We start from the raw sequence: 16214 nt of genomic DNA, 5'->3' as shown, positions 1-16214 counted from the left end.
CTCCACACGGACCACGTTGCCCGTGGGGCCGGAAAAAAAATGAATGAAGGGCGCCGCCGAACTTGGCGGCGGTTGGCGCCATGACGTTGGACCAATGGCTCAGCAGGCTGGCGCGGACGGACGAGGCGCTCAGCCAATGAGCGTGGAAAGGAGGTGGGACTTGGGGAGGGGGTGGGCAGCAGGTTCGGTTGAAGGGCAGAGCTGCAGGTAAGTGCAGCTGAGCTTTGTACAGGTGGGGAGAAGCAGCCAAAACCAACCTAAACTATTAAATAAGAGTTTTGTTATTAATATTTAATAATTATAAACATTATATGACGCTTTTAAACACTTCCTTAGGCCAAGAAGTCTAAAACAAGCTATTTACAATTTCCCCTTTATTAAATGCTCAAATATTCAGCATTTGCAGGATTAATGACCAGTTTTACTGGGGATTCAATTCCTTCCCCATGTTTCAGTGGTGGGACACTGAGCCCCTAAAAGTCCAGCTTCAGATCCTGGCCTGTGTTGACCAGGCTGATCCCCGTTGGGTTGCTGCATTTGGTTTCATCAGCCCTCCCTGGGCTAGGAGAGTATGAGGGAGAAAGGAGTTGAAGGATATGCAGACGGGGCGAGATGAGGAGAGGGGAGGTGGGAGGAGGCTCGTGTGTGGAGCAGGAACACTGGCACGGAGCAGATGGGCCGAAGGGCCTGTTTCTGTGCTGTAGCTTCCAGGTAATCAGCTGAGTTCAAACCGGCTGGCACGTGTCACCGAGTTTGCTCTGACTGTATGAGGGCACCGTTCCAGCAGTGCTGAATCACAAGGCAGAGGCTGCTGATTGTTTGACTGATTTCCGTGCAAATGACACATACAGCGAAAGCAATTTGTTCTCCCGTGTTTGTGCGTGCGTTTTTTATTTTTACCCTGCAGCCCAGCATCCGCCGAGGAGGGTTTGCAGACGGCGGAATCCATTGCTGAAAGATTCGCACCAGTTCATGAACCTCCGCGGAGTTCGATGCGTTGGTGCCCGAGGATCTTGGGGGCCACTGTACGCGTGAAGAGACTGCGTTACCAACTGCTGGCCATGGACCCGGTGGGATCGAAGGCCGATGCCTGTGAGGAGCAGGTGGATCTCACATCCACGGCGGGAATCATCGTCATTGGCGACGAGATCTTAAAGGTAAAGGCAACGCTTGGGCTGGCCTGAGAGCAGAACAAGATTTAGAGTCATTTACGGCGATGAGGGAGAGCATTCGGGTGGCCCATCGAGTCCAGGCCAGCTTCCCCCCCCCCCATTTCCCCCACCCTGCAAGTTTATTTCCCACAAGTGCCCATCCAATTTCCTTTTGAATTCATTCATCGTCTCCACTTCGACCACCCTTGTGGGCAGTGAGTTCCAGATCATTACTGCCCGCTGTGTAGAACAATTCTTCCTCACATTTCCCCGCATCTCCTCCCCAAAACTTTCTATCTGCGTTCCCTAGTCCTTGTGCCATCAGTTAATGGGAACAGTTTTTCTTTGTCTACCTTATCTAAACCCATCATAATCTTGCAGCTGCACCTTGTTAATTAGAGAATTGGTTTAAACCAGTTTTCAGGGAGCGAGAGTGAATCAGTATAAAAGTGAGCCATCTTATAGTGCTGACTTGTGTTGCAATAGAGTGCCACAGTGGAAGTTTGGTAAGTGAGGAAGTTCGGTAAGGAGGGAGCGAGGAGCTCCTTTCATTTCCTACCTGTCCTCAGAGTGAGGGGAGCCCAGAGCTTCCAAAGAGCACAGCTGACTGGGAGAAGACTCGGAGGGCAGAGTTCCGGACCGGTAAGTATAAAAAAAAACGTACCTCTGGTAAAAAAAAACTGAAAGTGACGTCACAGGAAAGCTGTGACCTGATTGGCTGGTAGGGAAATTTCTTTTACTGAATTTGAAAATAAAACATTGATAAAAATTGATTAAAACCTGAATTAACTAATTAATAAGTAAGTAGAGTAACTAAACCAGAGGGAGGAGATTACTGTACTTAGTTAGCATTTAATATTTATAGTAGGAATCTAGCACTAGGGACCATCTAGTTATAACAATTTAGTAAGGATTTAATAAGTATTTATCTATCTTAAATTAATTTATTAATTAGTGCTAGAAATGTCAGTTAAAGGGGTGAAGTGCTTCACCTGTGAGATGTGGGAGGTCCGTGACACTTCCAGCGTTCCGGGCGACTACGTCTGCAGGAGGTGTACCCAGTTGCAGCTCCTCACAGACCGCATGGATGCACTTAGGAGCATGCAGGTGGCGGAAAGCGTCATAGACAGGAGTTTTAGAGAAGTGGTTACACCCGAGGTGCAGGCAGATAGATGGGTGACCGCTAGAAGGGGCAGGCAGTCAGTGCAGGAATCCCCTGTGGCTATCCCCCTCTCTAACAAGTATACCGTTTTGGATACTGTTGGGGGGCGATGGCCTATCAGGGGAAAACAGCAGCAGCAGCCAGAGCAGTGGCACCACGGCTGGCACTGTTGTTCAGCAGGGAGGGGCAAAGCGCAGAAGAGCAATAGTTATAGGGGACTCTATAGTCAGGGACACAGATAGGCGCTTCTGTGGACGTGAAAGAGACTCCAGGATGGTATGTTGCCTCCCTGGTGCCAGGGTCAAGGATGTCTCTGAACGGACAGGGGGTATTCTGAAGGGGGAGGGTGAACAGCCAGAGGTTGTGGTACACATTGGTACCAATGACATAGGCAGGAAGAGTGATGAGGTCCTGCAGGGGGAGTTCAGGGAGTTAGGTAGAAAGTTAAAAGACAGGACCTCCAGGGTTGTAATCTCGGGATTACTCCCTGTGCCACGTGCCAGTGAGGCTAGAAATAGGAAGATAGTGCAGCTAAACACGTGGCTGAGCAGCTGGTGTAGAAGGGAGGGTTTCAGATATCTGGACCATTGGGATCTCTTTAGGGACAGATGGGACCTGTACAAGAAGGACGGGTTGCATCTAAACTGGAGGGGCACAAATATCCTGGCTGCGAGGTTTGCTAGTGTCACTCGGGAGGGTTTAAACTAGTGTGGCTGGGGGGTGGGAACCAGAGCAGTAGGACAGCAAGTGAAATAAATGAGGGGGAACTAGTAAATAAGGCCAGTAGGACTAAGAGGAAGAGCAGGCAGTGAGATGTTGCTGAGCACAGCAGGACTGGTGGTCTGAAGTGCATTTGTTTCAATGCAAGAAGTATAACAGGTAAGGCAGATGAACTTAGAGCTTGGATTATTACTTGCAACTATGATGTTGTTGCTATTACAGAGACTTGGTTGAGGGAAGGACAGGATTCGCAGCTAAATGTTCCAGGATTTAGAAGCTTCAGGCGGGATAGAGGGGGATGTAAAAGGGGTGGGGGAGTTGCATTACTGGTTAAGGAGAATATCACAGCTGTACTGCGGGAGGACACCTCAGAGGGGTCATGCAGCGAGGCAATATGGGTGGAGCTCAGGAATAGGAAGGGTGCAGTCACGATGTTGGGGGTTTACTACAGGCCTCCCAACAGCCAGCGGGAGGTAGAGGAGCAGATATGTAGACAGATTTTGGAAAGATGTAAAGGTAACAGGGTTGTAGTGGTGGGTGATTTTAACTTCCCCTATATTGACTGGGACTCACTTAGTGCTAGGGGCTTGGATGGGGCAGAATTTGTAAGGAGCATCCAGGAGGACTTCTTGAAACAATATGCAGATAGTCCAACTAGGGATGGGGCTGTACTGGACCTGGTATTGGGGAATGAGCCCGGCCAGGTGGTCGAAGTTTCAGTAGGGGAGCATTTCGGGAACAGTGACTATAATTCCATAAGTTTTAAGGTACTTGTGGATAAGGATAAGAGTAGTCCTCGGGTGAAGGTGCTAAATTGGGGGAAGGCTAATTATAACAATATTAGGCAGGAACTGAAGAATTTAGATTAGGGGCGGCTGTTTGAGGGTAAATCAACATCTGACATGTGGGAGTCTTTCCAACGTCAGTTGATTAGAATCCAGGACCAGCATGTTCCTGTGAGGAAGAAAGACAAGTTTGGCAAGTTTCGGGAACCTTGGATAACGTGGGATATTGTGAGCCTCGTCAAAAAGAAAAAGGAAGCATTCGTGAGGGCTGGAAGGCTGGGAACAGACGAATCCCTTGAGGAATATAAAGACAGTAGGAAGGAACTTAAGCAAGGAGTCAGGAGGGCTAAAAGGGGTGATGAGAAGTCATTGGCAAACAGGATTAAGGAAAATCCCAAGGCTTTTTGTATGTATATAAAGAGCAAGAGGGTAACCAGGGAAAGGGTTGGCCCACTCAAGGACAGAGATGGGAATCTATGTGTGGAGCCAGAGGAAATGGGCGAGGTGCTAAATGAGTACTTTGCATCAGTATTCACCAAAGAGAAGGACTTGGTGGATGATGAGCCTAGGGAAGGGAGTGCAGATAGTCTCAGTCATCTCATTATCAAAAAGGAGGAGGTGTTGGGTGTCTTGCAAAGCATTAAGGTAGATAAGTCCCCAGGGCCTGATGGGATGCTGCCTGGGGAGGTGGTGGAAGCAGGTGCGATAGCGACGTTTAAGAGGCATCTTGACAAATACATGAATAGGATGGGAATAGAGGGATACGGTCCCCGGAAGTGCAGAAGGTTTTAGTTTAGGCAGGCATCAAGATCGGCGCAGGCTTGGAGGGCCGAATGGCCTGTTCCTGTGCTGTACTGTTCTTTGTTCACCTCGATCAAATCTCCCCTCAATCTCCTTTGTTCTAAGAACAACCCCAGCTTCTCCAACCTAACCTTGTAACTAAAATCCCCCATCCCTGGAACCATTCTGGTAAATCTCCTCTGCACCCTCTCAAGGACCCTCACATCCTTCCTAAAGTGTGGTGACCAGGACTGGACGCAGTAATCAAGTTTAACACAGTTCACTGTTCTCTGTGAGGGAGGTGAGGCTACATAGAGCAGTCTCTTAAGTGAATCTTTCTGATGGTGGTACCAGCTGAATCGAGGTCCTTTTTTTTTGTGTGTCAGCCGTGGCTCAGTGGGTCGTGCTCTCGCCTCAGAGGCAGGAGGTCGTGGGGTTCGAGCCCCCGCTCCAGAGACTTCAGCCCATAACCCAGGTCGACGCTCCCAGTGCCAGCACTGAGGGAGTGCTGCACTGTCGGAGGTGCCGTCTTTCAGGACGAGAGGCAAAAGCCGAGACTCTGGCTGGTTCGGACGGATGCACAAGAGGTTCTGGAGCGCTGGCCGACATTTCCAGGTTTATCTCAGCGCGGTTTGTGGAATCTGGCTGTGCATTAAATGGCTCGCCTGCAATAATGGCGGCTGCCCTCCAATTGGCAGTGAAGTGCTATAGAAATGCGAGTTCTTTCTTAGACCCAAGGTTTGCATAAGAAATAGGAGAATGTAGAAATAGAATCATTGAAATATACACATGGCCCGCCTTGGCCCGGCCAGCTGACTCGTACCCATCCAGCCTTATCCCACTTTCTGCCTCTTGGTCCATAGTTTTGTAGGTTACAGCACTTCAAGTGCAAATCCAAATGAGGTGAGGGTCTCTGCCTCGACCACCCTTTCAGGCAGTGAGTTCCAGACCCCCCACCACACTCTGGGTGCAGAACGTTTCCCCTCATATCCCCTCTTAGCTGAAATCTATGCCTCCTGGTTATCGACCCCTCGACTAAGGGTAATAGGTCCTTCCTATCCACTCTATCTAGACCCCTCCTAATTTTAAACACTTCGATTAAATCTCCCCTCAGCCTCCTCTGTCCCAAAGAAAACAACCCCAGCCTGTCCAATCTTTCCTCACAACTGAAATTCTCCAGCCCGGGCAACATCCTCACCACTTGGGCACTCAAACCTGCTCCACCATTCAATGCAATCTTTGACCTCAACTTCACACTCCTGCCCGCTTCCCATATCCCGTGATTCCCTGAGAGAGCAAAAATCTATCGATCTCAGTCTTGAATATACTCAATGACTGGGCATCCACTGCTCTCTGGGGTAGAGAATTCCAAAGATCCACAACCCTCTGAGTGAAGAAATTTCTCCTCATCTGAGTCTGAAATGATCGGCCCCTCATCCGGAGACTGTGCCCCCCCCGTGTTCTAGATTCCCCAGTCAGGGGAAACAACCTCTGTGTCTACCCTATCCAGCCCCTTCAGAATCTTCTAAGTCTCAATGAAATCGCCTCTCAATCTTCTGAACTCCAGAGAATATTGACCGTATTTACTCAGCCTCTCATCATAGGACAACCCCCCCTCATCTCAGGGACTGATCTAGTGAACCTTTTTCTTTTGGCTCACTGTGGAGTATTAATTTCTTTTTCAAAGATGTTAAGCCCGTAAAATTTGCCTCAATCTGAAAATTCTCATCCTTGTTTTCAATCCCCTCCAAGGCTCCCTCCCCATCTCTATCATCTCCTCCAGCCCCGACACCCCTCCGAGATCTCTGCCCTCCTCCGATTCCGGCCTCTTGCCCATCTCCTCCCCCTGCCGATTCCCATCTCCCATCGTTCCACCATTGGCGGCCGTGCCTTCAGCTGCCTGGGAACTCTGGAATTCCCTCCCTAAACCTCTCCGTCTCTCTCTCTCTCTCTCCTCCTTTAAGACGCTCCTTAAAACTGACCTCTTTGACCGAGTTTTTGGTTGCCCGTCCCCTAATATCTCCTTATGTGGCTTGGGGGTTAAATTTTTTTCTGCTATACATATGCTGCTGTGAGTATAGGAACAAGAGGAGGCCATTCAGCCCCTCGAGCCTGTTCAGCCATACAGGTTTCCCTTGATCTACCTTATCAAGATCCTCGGAACCAGCTCAACGGCGTCACATAAATGCAAGTGGTTGTATAATTTTAGATCTAATCGATTTGTTGAAATCCTTCTTTCAAGGGCCACACCCAGGACACCAATTCCTATTTCATGTGCCGGAAGCTTCGCTCCCTGGGGGTGAAGGTGGAGAAGGTGTCGGTCATCCCAGACGAGGTGGACTCCATCGCGGAGGAAGTGGCAGCCTTCGCCGGGCGCTACCGCTACGTGCTGACCTCGGGGGGGATCGGCCCCACGCACGACGACGTGACCTTCGAGGGCGTGGCCCGAGCCTTCAGCGAGGGCACGTTCCCCCACCCCGAGCTGGTGGCGCTGGTCGGCGCATTCTTCGGCAAGATCGACGCCGCCTGCCCGGAGATGAAGCTGGCCCGCGTGCCGCGGTCCTCCCGCCTCAACTACGGGCTGACCGGCGGCCCCTCCAAGTACCCGCTCATCAGCGTCCGCAATGTCTACATCTTCCCGGGCATCCCCGCCCTGCTGGAGAGGGCCCTGAACAGCTTCGAGCACCTCTTCCGCAACGACCGGCTGCGCTACTCGACCAGGGAGGTCTTCGTCAACGCCGAGGAGACGGCCATCACTCCAGTGCTGGACGAGGCCCACCGCCGATTCGGCCGGCAGCTGAGCCTGGGCTCCTACCCCGACTGGACCAGCAACTACTACCGGGTGAAGCTGACCCTGGACTCTGACCGCGAGGGCCCCTTGGAGGAGGCGCTGCACTTCCTGGTCGAGCAGCTCCCCGCCGGGACCATCGTCCCCCTCGAGAAGGATCCCGTGGCTGTCTCGATGCGCGACGTGTACAACCTGGCTCAATCAGGTAATTCCCTCCCTAAACCTCTCCCTGTGCGTTTAGAGTCCATCGTATCTCTCATTGTTTACAATCACCCTTACTGAACTAGAATACCACATGCAGCCAGCGTCCGCCAGAGCTCAATGGGTATCCCTCTCTCCTCCAAGTCAGAAGGTTGTGGGGTCGAGCCCCCGCTCCAGAGCCCCATAATCCGGGCCGACACTCCCAGTGCCAGTACTGAGGGAGTGCTGCACTGTCGGAGGTGCCGTCTTTCAGGATGAGACATTAAACCGAGGGACCCATCTGCCCTTTCAGGTGGGTGTAAGATCCCTCAATTGGAAGGGGGTGGGGATGGGGGGAGTTCTCCCCGATGTCCTGGGGCCCAATATTTATCCAACCAACATCACTTTTTTATTTAAAAAAAATGATGATCTGGGTCATTATCGCATTGCTGTTTGTGGGATCTTGCTGTGCATAAATTGGCTGCTGCGTTTCCTACACTACAACAGTGACTGCCCTTCACAAGTGCTTCATTGCCTGTGAGACGTTTTTTGGGACATCCTGCGTTGTGAAAGGCGCTATCAAAGTGCACGCTCTTTCCCTGGTTGAGAGACGGATGCTGGCTGGTTTACTAGGAAAACCCATTTCACGTGGTGCCGTGGGGACCTTTTTAACATCCCGCACAGCAGCTCCTCGATGTCCCATCTCCCGGCGGAGTGAACTGAAAGGGAATACCGCACACCGAGCCACGACTGTCCCTTTAAATAGGGAGTGGACGATTGCTGGACTGCAATCCATTATGGGCATCAGAGAGGCTGAGCCTCTTTACTCAAGTGTCCACTTTTCCTCCAGCTATTCGACTGCTTGGGCATCCCAAGAGACCAACGCTGCCCTCATCTGACGTCGGAACATGCAATTTATAACAGGAGACTCGGGGTGGTGATTAGAAGGGGGGTATTCTCCCCCCACCTTAGGCCATACAGATTGCCTGTGACACTACCCTCGCTGGGAGAGGGTAATTTTATAAGAACTGTAGGGATGATAGCAATGCCCCTCTTCTCGGTGAGAATGGAGACGACTGGAGACGGCGCCGCTGTCATAAGAACATAAGAAATAGGAGCAGAAGGCCATTCGGCCCCTCAAGCCTGCCCCGCCTTTCAATAAGATCATGGCTGATCAGCTCCTCACAGCCCTCAACTCCCCGACATTTCAAAAATCTATCTACCTCCTCTTTAAATACTTTCAGTGATCTAGCCTCCACAACTCTCTGGGGGAGAGAATTCCAGACATTCACTGCCCTCCGAGAGAAGAAATTCCTTTGCATCTCAGTTTTAAATGAGTGTCCCCTTATTCTGTAACTATGTCCCCTAGTTCGAGATTCCCCCACTAGTGGAAACATCTTCTCAACATCTACCCTGTCGAGCCCCCTCAGAATCTTGTACGTTTCAATAAGATCACCCCTCATTCTTCTAAACTCTAATGAATAAAGGCCGAGCCTGTTTAGCCGTTCTTGATAAGTCAACCCCTTCATCCCAGGAATCAGCCTAGTGAATCTCTTTTGAACTGCCTGCAATGCCAGTATATCCTTTCTTAAATACAGTGACCAAAACTGCACACAGTGATCCAGGTGCGGCCTCACCAACACCCTGTACAGTTGTAACAAGACGTCCCTATTTTAAAACTCCAACCCCCTAGAAATAAAGGCCAAAATTCCATTTGCCGCCTTAATTACTTGCTGCACCTGCATGCTAACCTTTTGTGTTTCATGTACAAGAACACCCAGATCCCTCCGTGCTGCACTTTTTTAGAATCTCTCTCAATCTAAGTAATAGTCTGCCATTTAATTCTTCCTACCAAAGTGCATGACCTCACACTTTCCTACATTAAACTCCATCTGCCAAGTGTTTGCCCAGTCACTCAACCTATCTATATCCCCTTGCAGATTCCTTATGTCCTCATCACAACATGCCCTCCCACCTAGTTTTGTATCATCTGCAAATTTGGATATATTACACTCGGCTCCCACCATTAAGAGCAAGAGGATAACTAAGGAAAGGGTAGGGCCTATTCGAGATGTACAGGGGAACTTATGAGTGGATGCAGAAGATGTGGGCAGGGTCCTTAATGAGTCTTTTGTCTGTGTCTTCACAAAGAAGAGGGTTGATGCAGACGTTGTAGTTAAAGAGGAGGAGTGTGAAATATTAGATACGATAACCATAAAGAGAGAGGAAGTGCTTGAGAGTCTGACATCCCTGAAAGTGGATAAATCGCCAGGACCAGTAGGATTGCATCCCAGGTTGTTAAAGAAAGCCAGGGAGGAAATAGCAGATGCGCTGAGGACCATCTTCAAATCCTCACTAGATACCGGCGAGGTACCAGATGATTGGAGGTCTGCGAATGTTGTACCATTGTTTAAAAAGGGTGTGAGGGATAGGCCAGGTAGTTATAGACCAGTCAGTCTGACCTCGGTTGTGGGTAAATTGGTAGAATCTATTCTGAGGGACAGGAAAAACTGTCACTGAGAAAGGCACAGATTGATGGAAGTGACTGGGATTGATTTCACGCACGCAGAATCGTGGAATGCTGACAGTGCAGACGGAGGCCATTTGGCCCTTCGTATCCGTGCTGGCTCTCCGCAAGAGCTACTTAGATTAGATTAGATTAGAGATACAGCACTGAAACAGGCCCTTCGGCCCACCGAGTCTGTGCCGAACATCAACCACCCATTTATACTAATCCTACGCTAATCCCATATTCCTACCAAACATCCCCACCTGTCCCTATATTTCCCTACCACCTACCTACACTAGTGACAATTTATAATGGCCAATTTACCTATCAACCTGCAAGTCTTTTGGCTTGTGGGAGGAAACCGGAGCACCCGGAGAAAACCCACGCAGACACAGGGAGAACTTGCAAACTCCACACAGGCAGTACCTGGAATCGAACCCGGGTCCCTGGAGCTGTGAGGCTGCGGTGCTAACCACTGCGCCACTGTGCCGCCCTGCTTGCCTAGTCCCACTCCCCCTGCCCTGTCCCCTTAGCCCTGCAAATTTTTTCTCTTCAGATAATTATCCAGTGCCCTTTTGATAGCCTCGATTGAATCTGCCTCCACCGCACTTTCAGGCAGTGCATTCCAGATCCTAACCACTCGCTGGGTAAAATAAAAAGCTTTTCCTGATGGCTTCTTTTGCCAGTCACCTCAAATCTGTGTCCTCCGGTTCTCGGCCTTTCCGTCAATGGGAGCAGTTTCTCTCTATCTACTCGTGATTTAATAATCCCTATTATGCAACTCCCCTTGACTAACTGCATTCTGCTGGTGATGTAACTGCTTTTGTCGGGAGTCTTTGCTGTAGTTTCCACCATGAGTTCTGTTTGCTGCAGTTCAGAGAGACTCGCTCTAAGTAGACTCTGCTTTAGTGCACTGTATACATAGACTCTGTAGACTGTGAGTCCTGCCATACGTCCCACCCGGTCGCCAAGTCAGTGGCTGACACACTGAAGTCGAAGGGCACTGAAGTGAAAAGGTGACCCTGTGCTGTGTTTGCTGCAGAATCACGGCTTGGCCAGAAGGTGGCAGTAGCTCTGAGGACAGTGGAGGATGCTCTGGCCCAATACAGCCTGTCTGAGATCTGTGTGGGATTCAACGGGGGCAAGGATTGTACAGCCCTGGTCCATCTCTTCCATGGAGCGGTGAGCAGGTAGGTGAGCAACAGAAGTGCTGAGCGGTGGGCCAACTCAAACTGCCGCATCACCACCAGACGCACGGCAGGCTGTTTCCAGACAGAATAAAGCTCCCTCTACACTGTCCCATCAAACACTCCCAGGACAGGTACAACACTGGGTTAGATACAGAGTAAAGCTCCCTCTACACTGTCCCCCATCAAACACTCCCAGGACAGGTACAGGTACAGAGTAAAGCTCCCTAAAAAAAAAACGGGGGTTAGATAGAGTAAAGCTCCCTCTACACTAAAAAAAAGAAAAAAAAACGGGGGTTAGATACAGAGTAAAGCTCCCTCTACACTGTCCCATCAAACACTCCCAGGACAGGTACAGGTACAGAGTAAAGCTCCCTAAAAAAAAAACGGGGTTAGATACAGAGTAAAGCTCCCTCTACACTGTCCCACATCAAACACTCCCAGGACAGGTACAGGTACAGAGTAAAGCTCCCTCTACACTGTCCCACATCAAACGCTCCCAGGACAGGTACAGAGTAAAGCTCCCTAAAAAAAAAACGGGGGTTAGATAGAGTAAAGCTCCCTCTACACTAAAAAAAAGAAAAAAAAACGGGGGTTAGATACAGAGTAAAGCTCCCTCTACACTGTCCCATCAAACACTCCCAGGACAGGTACAGGTACAGAGTAAAGCTCCCTAAAAAAAAAACGGGGTTAGATACAGAGTAAAGCTCCCTCTACACTGTCCCCATCAAACACTCCCAGGACAGGTACAGTACGGGGGTTAGATACAGAGTAAAGCTCCCTCTACACTGTCCCCATCAAACAAGATACCTAGGCCCGATCATCTTCAGCTGCCTCATCAACGAACTTCCCTCCAACATAAGGTCAGATGTGGGGATGTTCGCTGATGATTGCACAATGTTCAGCACCATTTGCGACTCCTCAGATTCTGAAGCAGCCCATGTCCATCTGCAGCAAGACCTGGACAATATCCAGGCTTGGGATTTCTTTTTAATTCGGGATGTGGGCATCGCTGGCCAGGCCAGCATTTATTGCCCATCCCTTATTGCCCCTTGAGAAGGTGGTGGTGAGCTGCCTTCTTGAACCGCTGCAGTCCATGTGGGGTAGGTACACCCACAGTGCTGTTAGGGAGGGAGTTCCAGGATTTTGACCCAGCGACAGTGAAGGAACGGCCAATATAGTTCCAAGTCAGGATGGTGTGTGACTTGGAGGGTAACTTGCAGGTGGTGGTGTTCCTATTGCGTCTGCTGCCCTTGTCCTTCTAGTTGGTAGAGGTCGCGGGTTTGGAAGGTGCTGTCTAAGGAGCCTTGGTGAGTTGCTGCAGTGCATCTTGCAGATGGTACACACTGCTGCCACTGTGTGTCGGTGGTGGAGGGAGTGAATGGCACCCCATCCACAAACAATCAAGTGGGCTGCTTTGTCCTGGATGGTGTCGAGCTACAAGATGCACTGCAGCAACACACCAAGGCTCCTTAGACAGCACCTTCCAAACCCGTGACCTCTACCACCCAGAAGGACAAGGGCAGCAGACGCATGGGAACACCACCACCTGCAAGTTCCCCTCCAAGTCACACACCATCCTGACTTGGAACTATATCGGCCGTTCCTTCACTGTCGCTGGGTCAAAATCCTGGAACTCCCTCCCTAACAGCACTGTGGGTGTACCTACCCCACATGGACTGCAGCGGTTCAAGAAGGCAGCTCACCACCACCTTCTCAAGGGGGCAATTAGGGGATGGGCAATAAATGCTGGCGAGTGACACCCACATCCCAGCAACAAATAACAAAAAAGATAGAGTAAAGCTCCCTCTACACTGTCCCATTAAACGCAGGGACAGAGAATAAAGAGATTGGATGTTGGGTCGCCTGTCTCCACTCATTACCAACATTGAACCCTTGATTAAGGAACTGCCTCTTTAGCTCACAGTGACAAAGCAGCGCTGAATTAAAGGCGGATGCTCACTTGGAACTGCTAAATTCGTTTCCCATTAGGCTCGTAGCTCTGCCAGTGGGGAGCTGAATCATCCAGTTCAGGTTCATTGGTCGTTACACAGCCATCCTTTGTTGAGTATACTTGTAACGGTGAGTTTGTTGATCGATAACCTCGACTGCTGATAAACAGTATAAATGCCTGGATAGCAGGTAACGATAGACGTGGATTCACTGGTGATGCCCTCCATAGCCGAATAGCCCACCCACACTTGCTGTCTGCGCCCACACATGACGTAACGCCGCGTGAGGTGTCGGAAGAAGGGAGGCCCCACAGAAAAAGTGCCCTTGCCCACGTTGGTGCCTTGAGAATAAGAGAGGTCACCAAGAATGCTCCACTTAAAAGTTCCACTGTTTTGTACAGGATGTTTCCAGACCATAAGAATCAGCTGCAAGCTCTGTATGTCCGAATAGTTTCGCCCTTTCCAGAAATGGAGAACTTTATTCAGGACACCTGTAAGAGGTAAGTGTTTCTCCACATTTATAGGAATGCAAACCACCGGAACCCCTCGATTAGATTCCAGTCTGTAACTCACTCCGGGGTATCTGTTATTCTATATATAAACCACCCGAACCCCTCGATTAGATTCCAGTCTGTAACTCACGCCCGGGTATCTGTTATTCTATATATAAACCACCCGAACCCCTCGATTAGATTCCAGTCTGTAACTCACTCCCGGGTATCTGTTATTCTATATATAAACCACCCCGAACCCCTCGGGTATCTGTTATTCTATATATAAACCACCCGAACCCCTCGATTAGATTCCAGTCTGTAACTCACTCCCGGGTATCTGTTATTCTATATATAAACCACCCGAACCCCTCGATTAGATTCCAGTCTGTAACACACTGCCGGGTATCTGTTATTCTATATATAAACCACCCGAACCCCTCGATTAGATTCCAGTCTGTGACTCACTCCCGGGTATCTGTTATTCTATATATAAACCACCCGAACCCCTCGATTAGATTCCAGTCTGTAACTCACTCCCGGGTATCTGTTATTCTATATATAAACCACCCGAACCCCTCGATTAGATTCCAGTCTGTAACTCACTCCCGGGTATCTGTTATTCTATATATAAACCACCCGAACCCCTCGATTAGATTCCAGTCTGTAACTCACTCCCGGGTATCTGTTATTCTATATATAAACCCCCCGAACCCCTCGATTAGATTCCAGTCTGTAACTCACTCCCGGGTATCTGTTGTTCTATATATAAACCCCCCGAACCTCTCGATTAGATTCCAGTCTGTAACTCACTCCCGGGTATCTGTTATTCTATATATAAACCACCCGAACCCCTCGATTAGATTCCAGTCTGTAACTCACTCCCGGGTATCTGTTATTCTATATATAAACCCCCCGAACCCCTCGATTAGATTCCAGTCTGTAACTCACTCCCGGGTATCTGTTATTCTATATATAAACCACCCCGAACCCCTCGATTAGATTCCAGTCTGTAACTCACTCCCGGGTATCTGTTGTTCTATATATAAACCCCCCGAACCCCTCGATTAGATTCCAGTCTGTAACTCACTCCCGGGTATCTGTTATTCTATATATAAACCCCCTGAACCCCTCGATTAGATTCCAGTCTGTAACTCACTCCGGGGTATCTGTTATTCTATATATAAACCACCCCGAACCCCTCGATTAGATTCCAGTCTGTAACTCACTCCCGGGTATCTGTTGTTCTATATATAAACCACCCGAACCCCTCGATTAGATTCCAGTCTGTAACTCACTCCCAGGTATCTGTTGTTCTATATATAAACCACCCGAACCCCTCGATTAGATTCCAGTCTGTAACTCACTCCAGGGTATCTGTTATTCTATATATAAACCACCCCGAACCCCTCGATTAGATTCCAGTCTGTAACTCACTCCCGGGTATCTGTTGTTCTATATATAAACCCCCCGAACCCCTCGATTAGATTCCAGTCTGTAACTCACTCCGGGGTATCTGTTATTCTATATATAAACCCCCCGAACCTCTCGATTAGATTCCAGTCTGTAACTCACTCCCGGGTATCTGTTATTCTATATATAAACCACCCAAACCCCTCGATTAGATTCCAGTCTGCAACTCACTCCCGGGTATCTGTTATTCTATATCTAAACCCCCTGAACCCCTCGATTAGATTCCAGTCTGTAACTCACTCCCGGGTATCTGTTATTCTATATATAAACCACCCGAACATCTCGATTAGATTCCAGTCTGTAACTCACTCCCGGGTATCTGTTATTCTATATATAAACCACCCCGAATCCCTCGATTAGATTCCAGTCTGTAACTCACTCCCGGGTATCTGTTATTCTATATATAAACCACCCGAACATCTCGATTAGATTCCAGTCTGTAACTCACTCCCGGGTATCTGTTATTCTATATATAAACCCCCCGAACCTCTCGATTAGATTCCAGTCTGTAACTCACCTTCGGGTATCTGTTGTTCTATATATAAACCACCCGAACCCCTCGATTAGATTCCAGTCTGTAACACACTCCCAGGTATCTGTTATTCTATATCTAAACCACCCGAACCCCTCGATTAGATTCCAGTCTGTAACTCACTCCCGGGTATCTGTTATTCTATATATAAACCCCCCGAACCCCTCGATTAGATTCCAGTCTGTAACTCACTCCCGGGTATCTGTTATTCTATATATAAACCCCCCGAACCCCTCGATTAGATTCCAGTCTGTAACTCACTCCGGGGTATCTGTTATTCTAAATATAAACCCCCCGAACCTCTCGATTAGATTCCAGTCTGTAACTCACTCCCGGGTATCTGTTATTCTATATATAAACTCCCCCGAACCCCTCGATTAGATTCCAGTCTGTAACTCACTCCCGGGTGTCTGTTATTCTATATATAAACCCCCCCGAACCCCTCGATTAGATTCCAGTCTGTAACTCACTCCCGGGTATCTGTTATTCTATATATAAACCCCC

At 49.2% G+C, this 16214-nt stretch overlaps 1 protein-coding gene across 1 annotated transcript in view; it reads left to right on the top strand.

The window, feature by feature from the left end:
• Positions 1–173: 173 nt before the first annotated feature.
• Positions 174–16214, top strand: part of flad1 (flavin adenine dinucleotide synthetase 1) — a 41777-nt gene continuing 25736 nt past the window's right edge. Inside the window, exons 1-5 of the mRNA XM_068022753.1 lie at positions 174–207; positions 908–1157; positions 6841–7591; positions 11118–11265; positions 13616–13714. Coding sequence (XP_067878854.1) covers positions 993–1157; positions 6841–7591; positions 11118–11265; positions 13616–13714 — 1163 coding nt within the window. The 5' untranslated portion in view covers positions 174–207; positions 908–992. The remainder of the gene's footprint in view (positions 208–907; positions 1158–6840; positions 7592–11117; positions 11266–13615; positions 13715–16214) is intronic.

The sequence above is a fragment of the Heterodontus francisci genome, chromosome 46 (genome assembly GCF_036365525.1).
Source record: "Heterodontus francisci isolate sHetFra1 chromosome 46, sHetFra1.hap1, whole genome shotgun sequence".
In the NCBI taxonomy this organism is placed as follows: domain Eukaryota; kingdom Metazoa; phylum Chordata; class Chondrichthyes; order Heterodontiformes; family Heterodontidae; genus Heterodontus; species Heterodontus francisci.
This window is presented reverse-complemented; position numbering and strand designations above follow the sequence as displayed.